This window comes from Rattus norvegicus, chromosome 4, assembly GCF_036323735.1.
Source record: "Rattus norvegicus strain BN/NHsdMcwi chromosome 4, GRCr8, whole genome shotgun sequence".
In the NCBI taxonomy this organism is placed as follows: domain Eukaryota; kingdom Metazoa; phylum Chordata; class Mammalia; order Rodentia; family Muridae; genus Rattus; species Rattus norvegicus.
This window is the reverse complement of record NC_086022.1, coordinates 58,729,738-58,747,892: the sequence shown is the minus strand read 5'-3', so window position 1 is coordinate 58,747,892 and position 18,155 is coordinate 58,729,738. Positions and strand designations below refer to the sequence as shown.

The window sequence follows — 18,155 nt, the reverse complement described above, 5'->3', positions numbered from 1 at the left end:
GTTATTAACATTCAGCTGTAAGCTGTGGCGATCAGATAGGATGCACAGTGTTATTTCAACTTTCTTGTGTCTGTTGAGACTTGATTTGTGTTGGCATGTGCATTAATTTGGGAAAAAGTTCCGTGAACAGCTGAGAAGAAGGTATATTCTTTTGTGTTTGGGTGATATGTTCTGTAAATAACTGTCAGGTCCATTTGGTTTATAACATCAGGTAGCTCCAGAATTTCTCTGCTCAGTTTTTGCATGGATGAGCTGTCTGTCTATTGGCAAGAGTGGGATATTAAAGTGTTCTGCTATCATGTGTGAAGGTCAACATGTGATTTTTTTTTAAAAGATTTATTCATTTATTATATATAAGTACACTGTAGCTGTCTTCAGATACACCAGAAGAGGGCATCAAATCTCTTTACAGATGATTGTGAGCCACCATGTGGTTGCTGGGAATTGAACTCAGGACCTCTGGAAGAGCAGTCGGGGCTCTTAACCACTGAGTCATCTCTCTAGCCCTCAACATGTGATTTAAGCTATAGCATTGGTTTTTTTTTTTTTTTCCAACCTCAGGTGCCCTTGTGTTTGGTGCATAGATAGTAAGAATTCCAATTCTTTCTTGGTGGATTTTTCCTTCAGTAAGTTGTGCAGTGTCCTTCCTTATCTCTTCTGATTAGTTTTGGTTTGAAGTTTGTTTTGTCAGATATTTAAATGGCTACACCAGCTTGTTTCTTAGGTCCATTTGGTTGAAATAACCTTTTCCGCTTTTTTACCCTGAGGTGATGTCTATGTGTTTTGGATGCAGAAGGAGGGGTCCTGTCTTCTAATCTGTTCTCTTAATCTATGCCTTTTTATTGGGGAGTTGAGACCATTGATGCTCTTGGCTATTAATTAGCAGTGTTTGTTGGTTTTTGTTATTTTGTATTTTGTTGTTGTGTTGTGGTTGTGGTGGTGGTGGTGGTGTGTGTTTCCCCTTTTTTGATTTGTTGGTCTGGGAATGTTTAGCTCTTGCATTTTGGGGGACTGTGGTTAACCTCTTCTTGTGTCTTCTGTAGGGCTGGATTTGTAGATAGATCTTAACTTTGGAATGTCTTATTTTCTGCATCTATTGCGATTGAAAATTTTGCTGGATATAGTAGTCTTGTTTAGTCTTGTTTAGCATCTATGGTCTCTTAGAGTCTGTAGAATACCTGTCTAGGCCCTTCTGGCTTTTAGAGTCTTTATTGAGAAGTCAAGTATTATTTTAATAGGTCTGTCTTTATGTGTCATTTTTCTGTTTCCCTTGCAACTTTAATATCTTTCTTTGTTCTGTATGCTTAGTATTTTGATTACAATCTATTTGCTGTTCTGTATGCTTCTTGTACCTTTATAGGCATGTCCTTCTTTAGGTTGGGAGATTTTTCTTCTATGGTTTTGTTAAAAAATATTTTCTGAGCTTTTGAACTGGGATTCTTCTCCTATTTCTGTTATTCTTGGGTTTGGTCTTTTCATAGTGTCCCAGATGTTTGGATGTTTGCCAGGATTTTTTTTTTTTTTAGACCTAACATTTTCTTTTACTGGGGTATTCATTTCTTTCTATTGTGTCTTTAATGCCTGAGAGTCTCTCTTCCATCTCTTGTATTCTGTTGGTGAAGCTTGCCTCTGAGGTTCCTGTTTGAATCCCTAAGGTTTTCACTTCCAGATCGTCACCTCAGTCTTCTTCATTGATTCCATTTCTCCTTACAGGTCTTGAACTGTTCTTAACCATTTCCGTCCTCTGTTTATGTCCCATAGGTTTCTTTAAGGGATTTATCCATTTCCTCTTTAAGGACCTTTATCATTTTCACAAATAGTCCTTTAAGGTTCTTTTCTTGGGCTTCAACTATGTTGCCATTCTCAGAGCCCGCTATGGCAGAGCTGTTGGCCTCTGGTGGAGACATCGTCCTGGTAGTTTTGATTGTGTTTTTACATAGGCATCTGGGCATCTGGGTTTGGGGAGATTATAATTCTAGGTGCTGATATCTGATCTTGTCTTTGTTGGACGTGTTTTTTGTTCCCTCTCTTGTTTCTGTTGCCCTGTCTAGTTCTTAGAGCACGGTGGCCGTGTGTTGCCTGATAGGAAATTCTTCTGGGATCTTGATTGGTATTGCCACTGAAGGTTCTGGGTAAAATGTGTCTCTATGTATTGGGAGCTGACACATAGGAGTGGGATGGGCTAAGAGGTGGCTAAGGGTTCCATAGGAGGGAGGAAAGCCGTGTCTCACCAGGATCTGTTTGGTCTCCCAGGAATGGGGACGGAGAGGAAGGAAAGGCAGGTGAAGAGCTGAGGATGAAGATAGGGGGTTGGATTTGGGGGAGTAGAGGGAGGGGTGGACAGCTACAGGTAGACTATCTGCTTCTGTGGCCGGAGTCCTTTGATCATGATTAAAGTTGGAGGGTAGGGGTGAAGTGCTGGTCAAGAGCCCTGGGTGTAGTGGCACACACCTTTAATCCCAGCACTCAGGAGGCAGAGGCAGAGGCAGAGGCAGAGGCAGAGGCAGAGGCAGAGGCAGAGGCAGAGGCAGAGGCAGAGGCAGAGGCAGAGGCAGAGGCAGAGGCAGAGGCAGAGGCAGAGGCAGAGGCAGAGGCAGAGAGGCAGAGGCAGAGGCAGAGGCAGAGGCAGAGGCAGAGGCAGAGGCAGAGGCAGAGGCAGAGGCAGAGGCAGAGGCAGAGAGGCAGAGGCAGAGGCAGAGGCAGAGGCAGAGGCAGAGGCAGAGGCAGAGGCAGAGGCAGAGGCAGAGGCAGAGGCAGAGGCAGAGGCAGAGGCAGAGGCAGAGGCAGAGGCAGAGGCAGAGGCAGAGGCAGAGGCAGAGGCAGAGGCAGAGGCAGATGGATCTCTGTGGATTCAAGCTTGGTCTACAAAGAGAGATCCAGGATAGCCAGGGCTTCACGAAGAAACCCTATCTATAAAAGACAATACAAAACAAAACCCCTCTGATCTCCCAGGCTGGGTTTGGTATTGTATTGTGTGGTGATCCGGCGGGGCTGACTTTGAAGAACTCCTATGTCCACTTCTTTAAGGCTTTCTTCTTGGGCTGCTGGAATGCCCCAGAATAGAGTTTTCCAGTCTCCAGCCTAAAGAACAGAGGGGTTCAGATTCTCTGCATCCAGCATTCCAATGACACCTGGGCACATACCTTCAGTATGGTGTCTCAGTTCTGGATGCCCAAGGTTCTGCCAGTCCAGCGCATCTTCTTCTCAGAAGAAAATCCCACAGGCCCTGTTGGTTATGGGAAAGATGGACTGTTTCTTGGTGGTTTAAGAGTTAGGGAAGAGACCTAGGAATCGAATTGTGCTTTGATTGGTCTTTCCTTTAGCCCACGCTCCCACAGTTCCTGAGGCATTAGGGTCGCCAGTTTCTGTACTTTCTGACAACAGTGTGATGTGAATCAACCTGACTCTAGGTTTCCTTTCTGTCAGTTGGAGACAGCTTTTTGCTCAGGGCGGCTAAGTCAGTAACTGTGTGCCTGCCAGCCATCCTGCCTCAAAGGTCCTGTTGCTCTTGGCCCTTCCTGTCCCCTCCATCCTTGTAGAGTTATCCATCGACTCTAAAGTCTTCTTAATGATGTTTTAATAGGGTTTTGGGAGAGAGTGAAATTAGAGGTATGAATTCAGTCACCATCTTAACCGAGAGACCTAACTTCCCCCCTTTTCAATATCTTTGTGAAAATATCATTCTTGGGAATAACCCTGCTTGGTCATGGAAGATTGCAGCTTTAATGTACTGGGATATGTTTATTTCTGCCTTTTCACTTAGAAGTCTTTAAGGGAACATGATTAGCAAGAAATGAGGCTTTCTAAGAGGGGGATTTAAAGAGAATGTCTCCAGTGGGGGTAGCTTTTATTAAGCATATGAGAAAAACAGCGTCTGAATCCTAGCATGCTGCCTGTAAGCGGCCCCTAATGGCCTGAGGAAGGGACAGAGTAGTGACTTCCTTTAGAGACAGCCAGGGCAGGTCTTTCCTAGTGTTGTGTTTGGAGATTCAGGATAAATCCCAGACTCTCACAGTCATTGACTGACTATGAGAGCTTAGTGGGAGACTGGATTTGAACTTGTATTTATTGACCCCATGAGTTCTGTGATCAGAAAATGAGTCTCGGATGCCTTTCTGAATCACAACACATTGCATGCTCTTCCTCAACCAAAAGACTATGCTGGCTCTCTGCTTTCTGGAGTAGGACTAGATCATTTTTATCTGTCTGTCTGTCTGTCTATTGGGGCTGGTTTTCATGTAGCTTAAGCTGGCCTCAAAATTCCCCTGTGGCCAGTCAAGGATAGCCTTGGATTTGGATCCTTTTGTCTTTACTGCCCAAAGAGTGATGCTAGGTTTTTGTCCTAAGACCCAGCACAGTGGGCAAGTCTTTTGCAGTTTGGTCTGTCTGCCTTTCTGTCTGTCTGTCTGATTGGTTGGTTGGGGTTTTATTGCTTGTTTTCGAGATTATCAACTTGTAGTCCTGACTGATCTCAAACTTTCAGTCTTTCAAGTGACAGAGTTAAAGGCATTTGCTATTCTCTCTCTCTCTCTCTCTCTCTCTCTCTCTCTCTCTCTCTCTCACCTTTTTTTTTTTTTTTTTTGGTTCTTTTTTTCAGAGCTGGGGACCGAACCCAGGGCCTTGCGCTTCCTAGGTAAGCGCTCTACCACTGAGCTAAATCCCCAGCCCCTCTCTCTCTCACCATTAAACACAGTATTTTTGAAGAAGGAAAGCAGGAATGGATTTAGACACTCCAGACAAACACAAACTACACTTATTCAGTCAGTCAAGGATACAGCTTCTAGACAGTGCAGCGGGCTTAAGTGACTGCTCGGTACTCCTAGCTAGCAGTCCTGTGAGGCCGTACGTACGCTTTCTTTGTTTCCATGCTCTTCTACCACGTCTTATTGGAGACATTGTGGTCCACCTCACACACCAGCTTGTATCACAAGATATTCTCTCCCACAGATATTTCTGAAGCTGAGTATTTTGGAGAGATTTTAGCAAAAAGAGGTGTTATGAATGGGGATTGACACTTGGCAGTTGGCCTGCAAGGAAGCGTAGGAGGCCCTCCTCAGTGGTTGTATGTTTGCAAACCACCAGGTGATGAAGAAGGCAAGCAGAGAGATTGAGTTCAAGTCTCTGACAAGCTGAGCAATCTTAAGCTATTTTGTAAGTTCTGGGGACTTACTTTTTCTATCTCTAAAATGGGAACATATTCATTCCCATTGTTGTAATGTAGATCTTTATCCCGGGCTTAACAGAGTGGATTTGATTGCCTGGGATGCTATCCTATGCCAGACTACCGTTGTGTGTGTGCATGTACTCGTGTGCATGTGAGTGTGCGTGTGTGTGTGTGTGTGTGTGTGTGTGTGTGTGTGTGTGTGTGATTGCGCGCGCGCGCGCTCGAGCGCGCCCAGTGCCCTCGCCCGAGGGTGTTTCTCCGGAATGGCGTGCATGTGGGTGTGTGCGCTGGGCCGTCCTCCGAGCCTGTGGCTGCCAGCGCCAGGCTGAGAACGAGGCACCGGCTCTCCCGCAGCTGATTGGCAGTGCTGGGTGAATGAGTGCGCTTGGGGCAGGAGCAGCGAGGCTGCTGCGGCTCGGCTCTGATGTGCGCGCCCGCCTGCCGGCCCGGGTAGGGGCGGACCGCGGGCGGCGGGAGGGCTGGGAGGAGGGAGAGGAGGGCGGACGCGGGAGGCGGCGGGGAGGGCTGTGAGAGCCGGGCAGCCGCGGGGCCCCGGCGCGGGCGCTGGGCCGGGGAGTCGGGCTCACAGCCAGGAGGCGGCGCCGCGGGGAGGGAGCGGAGAGCCGAACGCGAGCGCAGCCCGGCAGCTCAGCAGCCCGCCGCCTGCTGAGAGCGCTGCGGGTCGTAGACCTGGCTGGGGACAGCCCAGCTTCGGGTGGGCTAAGCTGTGATCGCCCAGCAAGGCAAAGGGAGTCCCAGCTTTGGGCGCAACGGAGAACAGGCTAGACTCGCCGAGCCTTGCCCAGCTGGGGCCCGCTGAGCCAGGGAGCCCCTTCTCCCAGGGGTTGGCCCGGGGGACTCGCCGGAGGGAGAGAAGCAGGTCCGTCGGTCCCGACTGGGGGAACGGGAGTGTGGTGTGCGCACGCGCGTGTGCTTGTGTGCCTGCGAGGGGTGGGTGTGTAAGGGGTGTGAGGGGGGCATGATAGAAATGATGGTGTGTGGTGTATCTGTATAGTGTGTGTTAGGGTTGTGTGTGTTGCTGATTGCATATGCAGAGAGAGAGAGAGAGAGAGAGAGAGAGAGAGAGAGAGAGAGAGAGCCACGTAGGAGGGAGAGGGGTACATCAGGTATCAGGGTGGAGTGTATACATGTGCAGGAGTGTGTGAAGGGTGCGTGGGTGAGTGTGTCACGGGTGCTAGGTGCGGCTGTGTGTGTGTGATGTAAGGGTACTGGGTGCACGTATGTCCCTGGTTCATTCTCCCTTCCCCCACCAGATGTGTTCTGGGGAGGGGGGAATAGCCTTTCTGCAACTGCCCCTTACCAAGCTTACCCGCCTGACCTCCTTTCCCACGGAGAAAGAAAGGGTTAATCGCTCCCTCCCTCAAAAACTCCTAGGGTCACAGGGAGGGTAGCAGCAGGCCAAGCCCCCAGAAAGACGGGAAAGGCTCCAGAGAGCCTCTGCTAGGCCAGGGACTCTGCTTCTCTGATATTAGCCAGTGTAGCCTTCCGGGTCAGATCACTCAGGCTTCTGTCCTGCCCTTCCTGAGGGCCTCGTGCTCCAGTAGTTTCTCTCAGGGACTGGAGGTGTGGATCAGGAGCCACCGGGAGGGTCTACTTTTTTGCCACTGTCTTACTGAAACGATGCTTGTTATACAGTGGGTCTCAGTAGATATTTGAGAGAGGGGAGAAAAAGCTGGGTAGGGGTTGGGGAGGAGGGAGAGAATCTGCATCTGGGAGGCCAAGTCGATTCCCTCTGTTCTGGTTGAGGAAGAGGCTACTGCTTGTTAGTCAGACATCAGTCCCCCTTGTGGGAAGGTTGGGTGCATTGTGGTGGTGGGGTGTGCAGAGAAGAGATTTGCACTGGAGCCTGCAGGAAGGTGCTGGTAAGAAGAGGTGCTGTGCCCCTTTCAAGCATAACATTTTGCTTGTGTTCCTGCACCTGCTTCTCTGTGATTAGAGCCTTCGCCTAGGGCATCTGATCCCCGGAAATGGAAGAAGGTGGTGGAGGCCTTGGCTCACAGGACTTCTCCTCCCTCTAGGACCCCTGAGCTCACAACGTGCTGACAAAGTGAGCCCCCTGCCTGCCCAGGCTGCTGAGCCAGGTGGGGCCATGGCAGGCCGTGGCTGCCTGGAGCTGGGTCTGTTCTGCTGGGTCCTGCTTGCTGTACCTGTGGGTCCACAGCCTGCTTCCTCTGTACCAGGTGCCCCTCTTACTACTCTGACCCCACCACCTCAGAGTGAGGCCTCTATGCTATCTCTCAACCTGGGACTAAACTTCAAATTCCATCTTCGGGGACCTGCTGCTGTCTGGGGAAGCCCTGTCACCGAGACCCATCCTCTCTCTCCTGGACTAGGCCAGGAGTCTGAGGAAGATCTGGAAGGTGATCTGAGGACCGATCCCCTTTGGGAACTGCTGGTGGGTTCCCCTGGGAACTATGTCCCAGAGTGGGGCTCTGCCGAAGGCAGCTTTACACCCTGGGCTTCCTCCCTGCCTCCTGAGTCTACATCCCCCCTCTCAGGGCCCACCAAGAGGCCCACTGCTCCCTCTCAACCTAGGATGAGCACTGTGACCTGGGCCACTGCTCTGACAGCTACAGCACCTCCAACCAGTGCTCCCAGGCCTCGGCAGAGTGAGCTTGAGCTGAAGTTCGATGTGGCTTTGAGAGCAGGTGCAGCCCCCACTCTCGGTCATCGGTCACTACCCCTGCTGCCCAGCCTGAGGGCCAGCCTGGCAGAGATTGCTGGGCGCTTGGGACCTTTTGGTAAGTAGCCACCCCATTTGAGGTGAATCTCTGCTGGGCATCGGTTGATGAATATACACTGTGCAGTAGTAGGTGGGAGGCAACTTCAGCCCAGACTCCTTCTGCAGGGTTCTTCGGTACTACTCTGTCTCCACTCCGCAACTTCTCGAGTCAGAGTTACCAAGGCACAACAGCACAGCCAAGTTTTGCTTCTGAAGTGTCAGATTTTCCCGGTGAGTGCTGGCTTTATTGTAACAAACATCTGCATGGGATCAGCTGAGCTAGTGGTCTGTGGTTCGACCATCATCACCTTTCTTGGCCTGAGGAATTGTCTGCATTGCTTTTTCTAAGCTCCGGGACAAGGGCTAGCATTCCTTGGTGAGGGGAGGGAGGGGGGAAAGCAGACTCCTTGATATATTGACTCTGACTTGGTGCTTGTAATTTAGTTCATGGTGTACATGTGGCTATTGTTCTTGGGGCTATGCTTTTCTTAACACAAGCTCTGAGGAAGGATAGAATTTTCTCCAGCTGGTAGGATGATACTTGAGCCCCATGTGCTTCTTTTACAGGGCTCTTTGGTACCACTGGGTCCCTTCCCCCACCACTCCTGGAAAGGAAGTTCTCAAGCCCAAGCCCATTGGATTCAGTGGCTTCCCCCAGCTCTGCCTCAATCAAGACCACACCAGTGCAACATGGTAAGCACACAAAGTCATTTGTATTTGACACACTGCATGCTGGACACTCAGCAGTATCCTGGGACCTTTCTGTGTCACTGTCCTCATAACCACCTCTCCCTTCATCGTCACGGTGGGGAAATTATACATTAATGATCTAACGGGTATTGTCTGGGAAGGTACTACATGGACTTAGGGAAGTGTTCTCTGAGTTGTCTGCTGCCATAGACAAAGTAGGACAGAAAGAGGTAAGTCAGAGCCAACCAGTGCAGGGGCTACTTCACTCCCCCTCCCCCCTTCCATCCTGGGTGCCTGGTCTGCCTTCCTCCCTCCACTCCAGCCAGCCTTGGAGTTTTCTCCTCTGCTGTTTGATCTGTCATGACATGCTGTCAGACCTGGACAAGGTTGAGCCCTTCACAGAGAAGATATTAAAGAGAGGACCATGAACAGACAGATGTCACCCTTATTCTAGGGAGCCTTTCAGAACATGCACCTAGACAGGTGGATGGTGCCAAGGAAGCATTCGACTTCTTTTTTTTTTTTTTTGGAGCTGGGGACCGAACCCAGGGCCTTGCGGTTGCTAGGCAAGCGCTCTACCCCTGAGCCAAATCCCCAACCCCTACATTCGACTTCTTTGAGCCTAAGTCTTCTCACTTATATAGGGTCTAGTAATAGAACACTCTGTGCGTGCGTGCGTGCGTGCGTGCGTGCGTGTGTGCGTGTGTGCGTGCGTGTGTGTGTGTGCGTGTGCGTGTGTGTGTGTGAAACTCTAATGTCTCCAGGTAGTGTAGAGTCTTGCTGGATACCAAGTAGAAACTCATTAAACAGTAGCTCCTTAACTTTGCCTCTTGCTCACACTGAGCCTCGAATATACTCTCCCTCAGTCTTGCAGATACCCTGGCCTTGACCCCACCTGCTGATGGGATAACAGAGTTCCTAGGGCAGAGGGCAGGGGTGCTCAAGGAGAAGCTTTGCTAAATGAGGCCATGGGAGCCATGGGTAGGGACTTCCAGTCCAGCTTTGTTCTACTAAAGACTTTCTGTGTCTGTGAAACAGCTAAGCCACCCCACTAAGCTCGCCCATGGATACTCTGGCTCTCTAGCCCCAACCCTGACAATGTGCTGTATTTTATAGCATCCTTCAGCCATCATTGTAGTGTTCCCTCTGTGGTGTGCAAGAAATGGCCACTGCACTGTTAGTGTGTAGCAGCAGCAGCAGGATCTGCCGTGGGTGGGGGGCAACTCTGTGCCTCAGGGGATAGATGCTGGCTGGCATTCTGTCAGCCTGGGTGACAGTGCTGGCCAGGCAGGTTTAATGAGTCTGGACAGTATCAGAGGCAGCCCAGCCCACAACCCCCCTCTCCCCACCTCCGCTTCGCTGCTGGTTGCAGGAACCCAGAAGTCTGGGTTTTAACCCTTGCTCGTGTGTGTGTGTGTGTGTGTGTGTGTGTGTGTGTGTGTGTGTGTGTGTGTGTGAGAGAGAGAGAGAGAGAGAGAGAGAGAGAGAGAAAGAGAGAGAGGAAGAGAGAGAGAGAGAGAGAGAGAGAGAGAGAGAGAGGAGAGGAGATCAAACTTGTAACAAATATATTCTGTGTTGTTGTGTTGTTTTGTTTTAAGATAAGGTCTCATGTAGCTCAGGCCTGCCTCAAACTGGTTTTGCAGCTGAGGCTGGCTTTGAACTCCTGATCCTTCTGCTTCTACCTCATAAGTGCCGGTATTTCAGGTGTGTCTCACCATACCAAGCATCCTAGGATATTTCTAACTCAAGTATCTCGTTGTGTCATGATATAGGGCTCCTTTGCAGTGGGTCCCCTTTTCCTGAGGACCTTGTATTTTCACACTGAAATTTTATAATGGGCTCTCTCCCATATCCAAGGACTTCAGGCCCATTGATGAGTCTTCATTGTTCTCCCTCTGCTCCCTGATCATACTGGCAAGTCTGGGCTAAGAATGGCCAATGCCTGGGCTATCTGGTTGTTAAATATTTCCAGTGTCACTGCTGCAGAGGATCAGTCCTCTACAGTGCTGGAGTTGGGGGCAGGGAGAAAGATGCTGCCAAACCAGTAAAAGGGCTGCAGCTTCCAGCATCCAGAGTTGATTCCTCAGCCCTTTGATCTGGGCAGCTGGTAGATAATCAGACCTGGCTTCTCCTGGACCTAGCTTATCGTGTCCCATCCCCCTCCTCAGCCAGCTCTGCCTCGACAATTACTCATGTTGACACCATCTTTTCTCTCACTCCTGAGGTCAAGGGCCACAAGGACAGACTGGAACCTTCCTGAAGGGGTGGCTTGCTCAAGGGATCCATCTCCTGGGGGATATAAGGAATACAGGGCTTTTAGGGAAAACTCAAAGCTATTTCTGAGGAAGCTACAAATGGAGAGACAAGAGATGAGGACAAGTGGCGTCCTCAGAGGCAGAAGCTAGGCTGTCTCCTACCTGTCTTCATCCACACTTGGCCCAGTGGGGCTCTCTGGATAAACTCTGGTCCTTAGGAACACCGTTCCAAATTGAGAAGTTCATCTCTTATACTTGAGGTGTTTCTCGTGCTTTGCCTATTTTCTCTCCTGGATTTTATAACTGTGACATTCGCTCTATTGGCTATTGCGCTTGGGAATAGAGATGAGAAATGGGGCTTCATGTGGCCATTAGTGAGAAGTGGGTGGACATGTTCTCTGAGAACACGTGCCTGTATGGTAAGCACAGAGGAGAGGCGGAGGAATCACAGGTGGGGACAGACATGGGCTTCTGGGCAGGAAAGGACCAAAGGAAACCAAGGTAATCTAGTAACTGAGTAGCAGTAGGTTAGACCAGGGCATTAAAGGGGGCCAGAAACTGAGAAGATGAGTGTATTAGTTTGATGCACTGACTTCAGGCTGGTGCCTCCTCTGACCATCAGAGCTAAATGGCCACTGGGGAGGAGGGTAACACAGCACTAGGTCAGTGTCCTTCGAACAACTCAGACTGAGACAATAGACTGCTATCTACTCAGTGGGCTCACTGTTGTCTTTCTAAACAAGTTTAAGAGGTGCTAAGGGCTCTCCACACAGACCATAGACTTAAGTTGTTAAACCAAGCACTAATCTATGGGGCTGGAGACAAGATTCAGTGGTTAAAAGCACACACTGCCAGGTTGATTCCAAGAACCCATATTGGATAGCTCACAGTCCATAACTCCAGCCCCAGGGGTTGCAACACCCTCTTCTGGCCTTTGTGGACACATGCACTCAGCCTGTAAATACCCAACACATATAACTACAAATAAAATAGATCTTTAAGAAAGAACTAATTTGAAGTCAGAACTGATCACACACAAACAAGACGATTGATTGCAGATAAACATTAGCCAGTTATGATACTGTCCAGAATTATATATTGAATGATTTTTTCTTTTCTTTTTTTTCCGGAGCTGGGGACCGAACCCAGGGCCTTGTGCTCGCTAGGCAAGCGCTCTACCGCTGAGCTAAATCCCCAACCCCTTGAATGATTTTTTTACACACCTCATTTGTCTTCACGACTGTTCTGTGTAATAGGTATTCTTACCCAGTTCAGATTTCTGACGTAGTGGGAACTGAAGTGCATGCTGTCACTTGTAGCTGGCAGGGAGCTCTGCCCTTTTAAATTTCTGATTGCTACCCCCATGCCTTTCCTAAGTGTCCAATTCTTCTTACCGTCTGTCTCTTGAGCTGCCTGGGATTTCACTATGTTTTCTTCTGTTAGGTTTTTGCTGTCTCCAGCAGGAGGGAGAACAGCCCCGAGGTGGAATTTCCTCCATTATCCTGCTTTGGAATCAGTGGGGGATGGACAGGCAACTGGAGCATGAGTAGTGTAACCATTAGAGGTCCTTACTCCTCAGCACACACCTGTCTCCTGTCCTCCCCATCCCCTGTGGCTGTCTCTAGACTTCATTACCACCTTTGCTTCTGCCATTTTTTTTTTTTTTTTTTTGCCTGCAGCTGTGGTCCCACTGAAACTTCGAGGTGCAGGAAGAGATCAACTTCTAGCACATTCCTTTCTGCTTGGTCATAGAAGGGTCTCCAGTCTAACCTTTAGAACCAAGGGTTCTAAACTTTCTTACCGATACTAAGTTACTAGATTAGAACCAAGGTGTGTTTTTTTTTTTTTTTTTGTTTTTTGTTTTCCAGAGCTGAGGACCAACCCAGGGCCTTGGGCTTGCTAGGCAAGCGCTCTACCACTGAGCTAAATCCCCAACCCCAGAACCAAGGGTTTTAATCCCTTCCAGTCTTCACTGACTTCCCTTTCCACAAGAGATGTGGGAGATGTTGGGGCACAGGATGAGGCCAGAGCCTCGGTTAGCACACCCCAGCACACCTGAGGGCTTCACTTATCTAGATAGCATGTTGCCCCACTATGATTTCCCCTAATTGTTCCTTTGCAGGGGCGGGGGGGGGGGAGTCCAAGGCTACTCTCTGAGACCCATCCCAATACTATTTTCTGTAAAATGGGAGTGAGGAAAAGGGACACCTATATCAAGAGCCTTATACTAGAAGGCGTGAATGTGGTGCTGTGGTAGAGCATGGAGGTCAGGGGAAAGAGTTTGAGCCTGGCATAACAGGTCATGTCTATAGTGTTAGCCTAGCACCTAGGAAGCCGAGACACAATGATTGTTGTGAGTGAAGAGGGCAACTTGGACTACATAAGAGGAGCCTGGACTACAAAGTGAGACCCTCTCTCATAAAACCAACAAAATAAACAACAAAAGAAAAACCCTAGATTAGTGGTTTTGTGGGTGAGTCATGATGGGGGAGCTACTGCTAATCATTGGCGTAGCACTGGGGTGTAGCCTGTAGAAAGACACTTAATAAAATGTGTTCTCTTTGGAGTGCTAGGGCAGAGGACTCTGACCTCTTTTCCTGCTCTGTGTGTGCATGCTTATGTTCAATGCATGTTCTGTGATAGGGACAAGAGAGCACCGGAAAGGGACAGGTGTGCATGCATGTGTGCACGTGTGTTGGGAGAAGCGTATTAGTACTCGTGACAGGTTATTGTGGGGAAGGGATGCAGATTGGTGCTCATTTGGGTCCTGGTACTTTGACTGTTTGTGACCTTGGATAAGCTCTTCTGCAGAACCCTCAGTTTCTTCTTCTGGTAAAAAGGGGATTTCATTTATTCAATGAAAATTACTCAGTGCCTCCCACATGCCACAAACCATTTAAGCATGGAGTTTCATATGTGTGCAAAGGAAACAAAAACTTTATTCTCGTATAACGTCTTTTCTGGTGTGGGATTGGTCTGGAGGGGAGCATCCACACACTTCCTTCCAGCAGCTGTAAAGCCCTGTAACTTCTTAAGAAAACGTCTCCCCCAATCTAATAAAATCAAGGAATGATTGAGGGTGTGTGTGGAATGAACAGTGGATAGGTGGGAGGAGAGTGGTCGCTGAAGGCTTCAGCCTGAAAGATGGGGTTCTGGGAGGAGAAGGGGAGAGAAGAAAAACCAGCTCCTAGAAGAAATTCAGATTACTAGCTGAGGGCGGGGTGGGGAGTTTGCTAATGGCTCCAGCGAAACATTTTCTGTCCACAGACCCCACTGTCTCCACTTCTGACCCAGACGAACTCTCTCCGGCCAGCTTCGGGAGTCCTTCAGCACAGCCTGGATGTGAGCCAGGCTCTTGTAGTGAGCCTGAGTTGTCCGATGACTCGGGGCAGCCGCCTGCCTCCCCGCTGCCTCTCTTCTTCTTGACCCTGGAGGCCGACTGGGCAGAGGCTAGGGCTCGCTGGGGTCTGGCCTGGGAGGCCCATGTATACGGAGCAGGAGCGCTCTTCGGCCTGGTGGCCCTGCTGGCTCTGTTGTCTCTGGCCCTCTTGCCCTGGCGTTGCCCGCCCGGCGCCCCCTGCCTGGCGTTGCTGGATCTGCTGCTGCTGTCGGCGGGGACCACCCGGGCCTTCCCGCTCTTCTACGACGCCTACGGTCATCGCGATCGGCTGCCGGCCCTCGCCTGGCTGCTGCTGCAAGACCTTCCGCTGCCCTGCCTAGCCGCAGGTCTGGGGCTAGCTTGCCTGCTGCTGGCCCGGCCGCGCACTCCGAGGTGCCCCATCGGCTTGGCGGCGCTGCTGCTGCTGGGGTTGGGGCTGGCGGCAGCGGCCGCCCTGGGAAGCGCAGTGCACCGCCCGCTGCGGCCCCTGCGGCTCGCCTCCCGCGGGCTGCATGCCTTCCTCGCTGCCTTCCTGTCGGGGCTCCTACTAGCGCTCTCCTGTTGGGGCGGCCGGCGGCGGAGGGCGGGGGCACCCTTGGGAGGATCTGGCTTTAAGGGTGCTACCCCTGTCCCACAAGTGCGCAGCCCCTTCGCCCCGCGGGAGTCCTGGAGGCGAGCGGCACGCACAGCTCCGGTGGCCGGGACCTTTGGGCTGCTGAGCGGAGCCCTACAGGGCTACGAGGTGCTTCACGCCCTTGGCTACGGAGGCCAAACAGGCTTGGAGGGGCCCTGGCCCTGGTGGGCTTTCCAGCTTGGTCTGCGTTTGGGAGAGGTAGGCGTCGCGCTCCCGTTGGCGCTGCTTGGCCTCTACCCCGCGCTCTGCAGTCCACGTGTGCCGCGGCGCTGCTGGGCCAAGCTTTTCCGACTGTCTCCGGGACATGCTGCCCCGCTGCTGCCAGGAGGTTGGGTCCCCGGAATCCGGGACAAGGAGCCCCTGGGTAGCGCGATCGCGCGTGGGGACGCGGAGCTGCTGCAGCTCTGCGCCCTAGCAGGCCCAGGTCCTGATCTCCTTCTCCAAGGTGGCAGCTGCCCAGGCTTCGAAGGTGCCAGGGCCAACACAACGCAGTCACCAGCCTCCTCCCCTAGCAGCGATTGCACGGTGGACTTCCGCCCGCCCTCGCCCATCAACCTGCGGCGCAGCATCGAGGAAGCCCTCTGTAGCGAGGCGCTGCTGGCTCCTGGCCTCTTTCAGGGCCCTGCCTTTGGGGACGCCCTGTCTGGGCTTGGTCTCTACCGCACCATCTCATTGGGGAACAAGACAGGGGCAGGACCCAGTGAGAAGTCCGAGAAGGTCCCTGGATCCCCAGCACCTCCAGAGCTTCCCTCTCCTGGGGCCTGGCCTCCCGGCAGCAGCGCATCATCGGGCTCTCTGTGTGGACTCTCACGGGACAGCTCATCCATGCTTCTGTGTTCCAGCCCCGACAGGCCCCCGCGCTGCCCGTTAGTCTGCGTCCTCAGTCCCCCGCGACCCTCAGAAAGCAGCCCCAGCCTCCCAGCCTCAGGGTCCTACCAGGCCCTATCCCCACCCTCCCGCGACTCCCCGGAACATGCTTCTGAACTGCAGGCTGAGGAGGCATTGCTGCAAGAGCAATTCCTGGACGCCTGCCGACAGATTGATGAGCTGAGCATGGGCAGCGACACCATAGACCTGTGAAGGGGCGGCTATTTCACAGCCGAGAAGCTGTTTGCTCCCTTTTCTGGCATCTGATCTGCTCAAGACCTCCTCACTGTAATAATTCTCCAATTCTGCCTGGTTCAGATACCTCTCTCTGATTCTTTCCCATCCAGAGGCCCCTGGGTGGGTGGGTGAGCAACCAGGCTCTATGTATTGGGAATCAGTGCCAAGTTCTCTGGAGCCATGGAGTGCTGATGCCCCCAGCTACAATTTTAGGCTGGCAGGGTCCTACTTTCCTTGACCGTCACCAGCAATAAAGCTCCAAGGTGCTCCACTCCTGACCATCATATCCCCTAGCCTGGTGCTGAGTGAGACAGCTATCCTCAAAAGACCTAGTTCCCTGTCTGGGCTCTGTACCCACCTCTGCCATTCATTGAACCAATCCCTAACGATGGATCTGTGGCCCAAGAAACCTTACAGCAACTGAGTGGGAAACGAGCGTTTTCAGAGTCAATGTATCAATAAAATATTTTCAGAGGAGAATGTTCTGACTTTCTTGGAAAAGCTTGAAAGTGGGGGCTACAACCTCAGCAGCTCCACAGAAGTAGAAATGGTCTGCCTCAGACTCCCAGGGACCTTCACAGGAGAGAGAGGACTCTTCTGGTGTGTGAGTCCTGAGACAAGCACCTGAAGCTGCCCATCTGACAGGCGAATGTCTTTTCCTAGAGAAGACACAGTCCTGAGAGGTGGGGGGACAGAGATTCTTTAGCACTTGGCAAAAATGCCTCTGTTCCTAGGAGCCCTGCCTCAGGTCTTGGGAGATCGCTTCCTAGGAGTTAGTTAATAAAGATCTTCATGGAAATGTGGACACACGTGTTAAAGGGCCTGATTCCTTCAGTTAGGCCATCTGACAACCTGTGTGCCAAGTTCCCACAAGAATCTACAAAGAGGAAGCTGTCTTTTCTCATCAACAGGGAGTCTTGGAGGCTGGTCTTACAAGGATTTCATCCCCCTTCCCCACAGAGCTCTCATCTCTGATCCTCAGTAGAGAACAGCTGTCTTCACTGCCCACCTCTTGCCCCAGCCCCAGCTTAGTTCTCTAAGAGAGATCACATTGCAGGGATCCATTAGCACACGGAACCACCAGCTACAGAGTATTTGTCCCTTTCTGGAAGCAGTTAGCCTCTGGTTATATATACTCTGTATATATTCTGCATTTGTCATCTGGCTAAAATGTAATGGTTACGGTGGCAGGGTCTTGGATCGGGAAAATGAAAAACCGGCAGTGTTTGGCAGATGTCCTGCATATCACAGAGAGACCTGAAGAGACATGCACATCAGGCTCAAAGTGGGGAAAAAAAAACCCCAGGAAGCTTAGTTCTCTCTCTCTCTCTCTCTCTCTCTCTCTCTCTCTCTCTCTCTCTCTCACACACACACACACACACACACACACACACACACACACACACACACACAGTTACATATGCACCAAACTTGGATCACCAGCTAATGGGGTTTGGAGAAAGGAGCCAAGAGGGATGCAGAAAGGGTGTCGAGGAGGGGCTGAGGCCCTTGTTCCCTGCAAATGAAGATCTATCTTGACTGAGGACGGCATTCAGGGCCTCAAGACCTCAGAGGGAGGAAGGAAGCCAGGAATGTCTAAGGGAGGGTAAGAGTCCTGGTGGAGAAGAGAAATGTGAGGTGAGACTGAGGGATGAACCTGGAGTGGTCCTGACCATGTCTCCTCCATGACCTGGCTCAGTGTGGCTCCGAAATTCTTGCTGCATCCTTACTCTGGGCTGAGGACCAGAGAACTGCCAGCTTCCTAATTACAGGCATTTCTCACTGGTGTCATAGTGGCTGCAGTGGGCCCAGCATTGGCACTGCACTGTATCATGCAAGGAATGCTTGCTGCTCTGGGAAATTGTTCTCCTTCTTACCCCATTTCCTCTTCCAGCGGCTTCTCCTCTGCTTCTGCTTGCACCTCGATCCTCTGTCATCCCTTCCTCATGCTCATCCTCTTCAGCTGCTCTGTCTTGCACAGTCTCCTCACTGAATCTGATTGGCTTCAAGCACTCCGCTCCCCTGAGCACAGCAGTCCAAATCTGGAGCTTCCCCAGTTCAGTCTGTCTCTGCTTGTCTCTCACAGACACTCGTTTTCCTGTCTGAAAGCTCTGAATGCAGCTGACGAGGAAGGAGGCCAAAGGAACATTTCTCAGTACTCGCCAGATCCGACACTTTGTTGATTT

General features: G+C 51.2%; 1 protein-coding gene across 3 annotated transcripts; it reads left to right on the top strand.

Annotated features, from left to right (window-relative positions):
* Window positions 1-5,484: 5,484 nt before the first annotated feature.
* On the top strand, window positions 5,485-16,446 carry Prrt4 (proline-rich transmembrane protein 4). 3 transcript variants are annotated; one of them, NM_001109226.1, is made up of 5 exons: window positions 5,485-5,614; window positions 7,204-7,926; window positions 8,034-8,138; window positions 8,475-8,600; window positions 14,120-15,945. In NM_001109226.1, exons 2-5 carry the CDS (start codon window positions 7,275-7,277, stop codon window positions 15,943-15,945), a joined length of 2,709 nt encoding a protein of 902 aa, NP_001102696.1. In that variant the 5' UTR covers window positions 5,485-5,614; window positions 7,204-7,274. The 3 variants fall into 3 exon arrangements, with proteins under 3 accessions (NP_001102696.1, XP_006236282.1, XP_038964038.1); XM_006236220.5 differs by lacking the exon at window positions 5,485-5,614 and adding an exon at window positions 5,687-6,044 and having other exon boundaries at window positions 14,120-16,446; XM_039108110.2 differs by lacking the exon at window positions 5,485-5,614 and adding an exon at window positions 5,687-6,044 and having other exon boundaries at window positions 7,122-7,926; window positions 14,120-16,446.
* The last annotated feature ends 1,709 nt before the right edge of the window (window positions 16,447-18,155 follow it).

Bases quoted from the DNA above. Each gene is read 5' to 3' on its own strand.
- Prrt4 (XM_006236220.5), top strand. From the start codon at position 7,275: ATGGCAGGCCGTGGCTGCCTGGAGCTGGGTCTGTTCTGCTGGGTCCTG. The intron at 8,139-8,474 runs GTGAGTGCTGGC...CTTCTTTTACAG, and splicing joins TGAAGTGTCAGATTTTCCCG to GGCTCTTTGGTACCACTGGG. The intron at 8,601-14,119 runs GTAAGCACACAA...TTCTGTCCACAG, and splicing joins GACCACACCAGTGCAACATG to ACCCCACTGTCTCCACTTCT.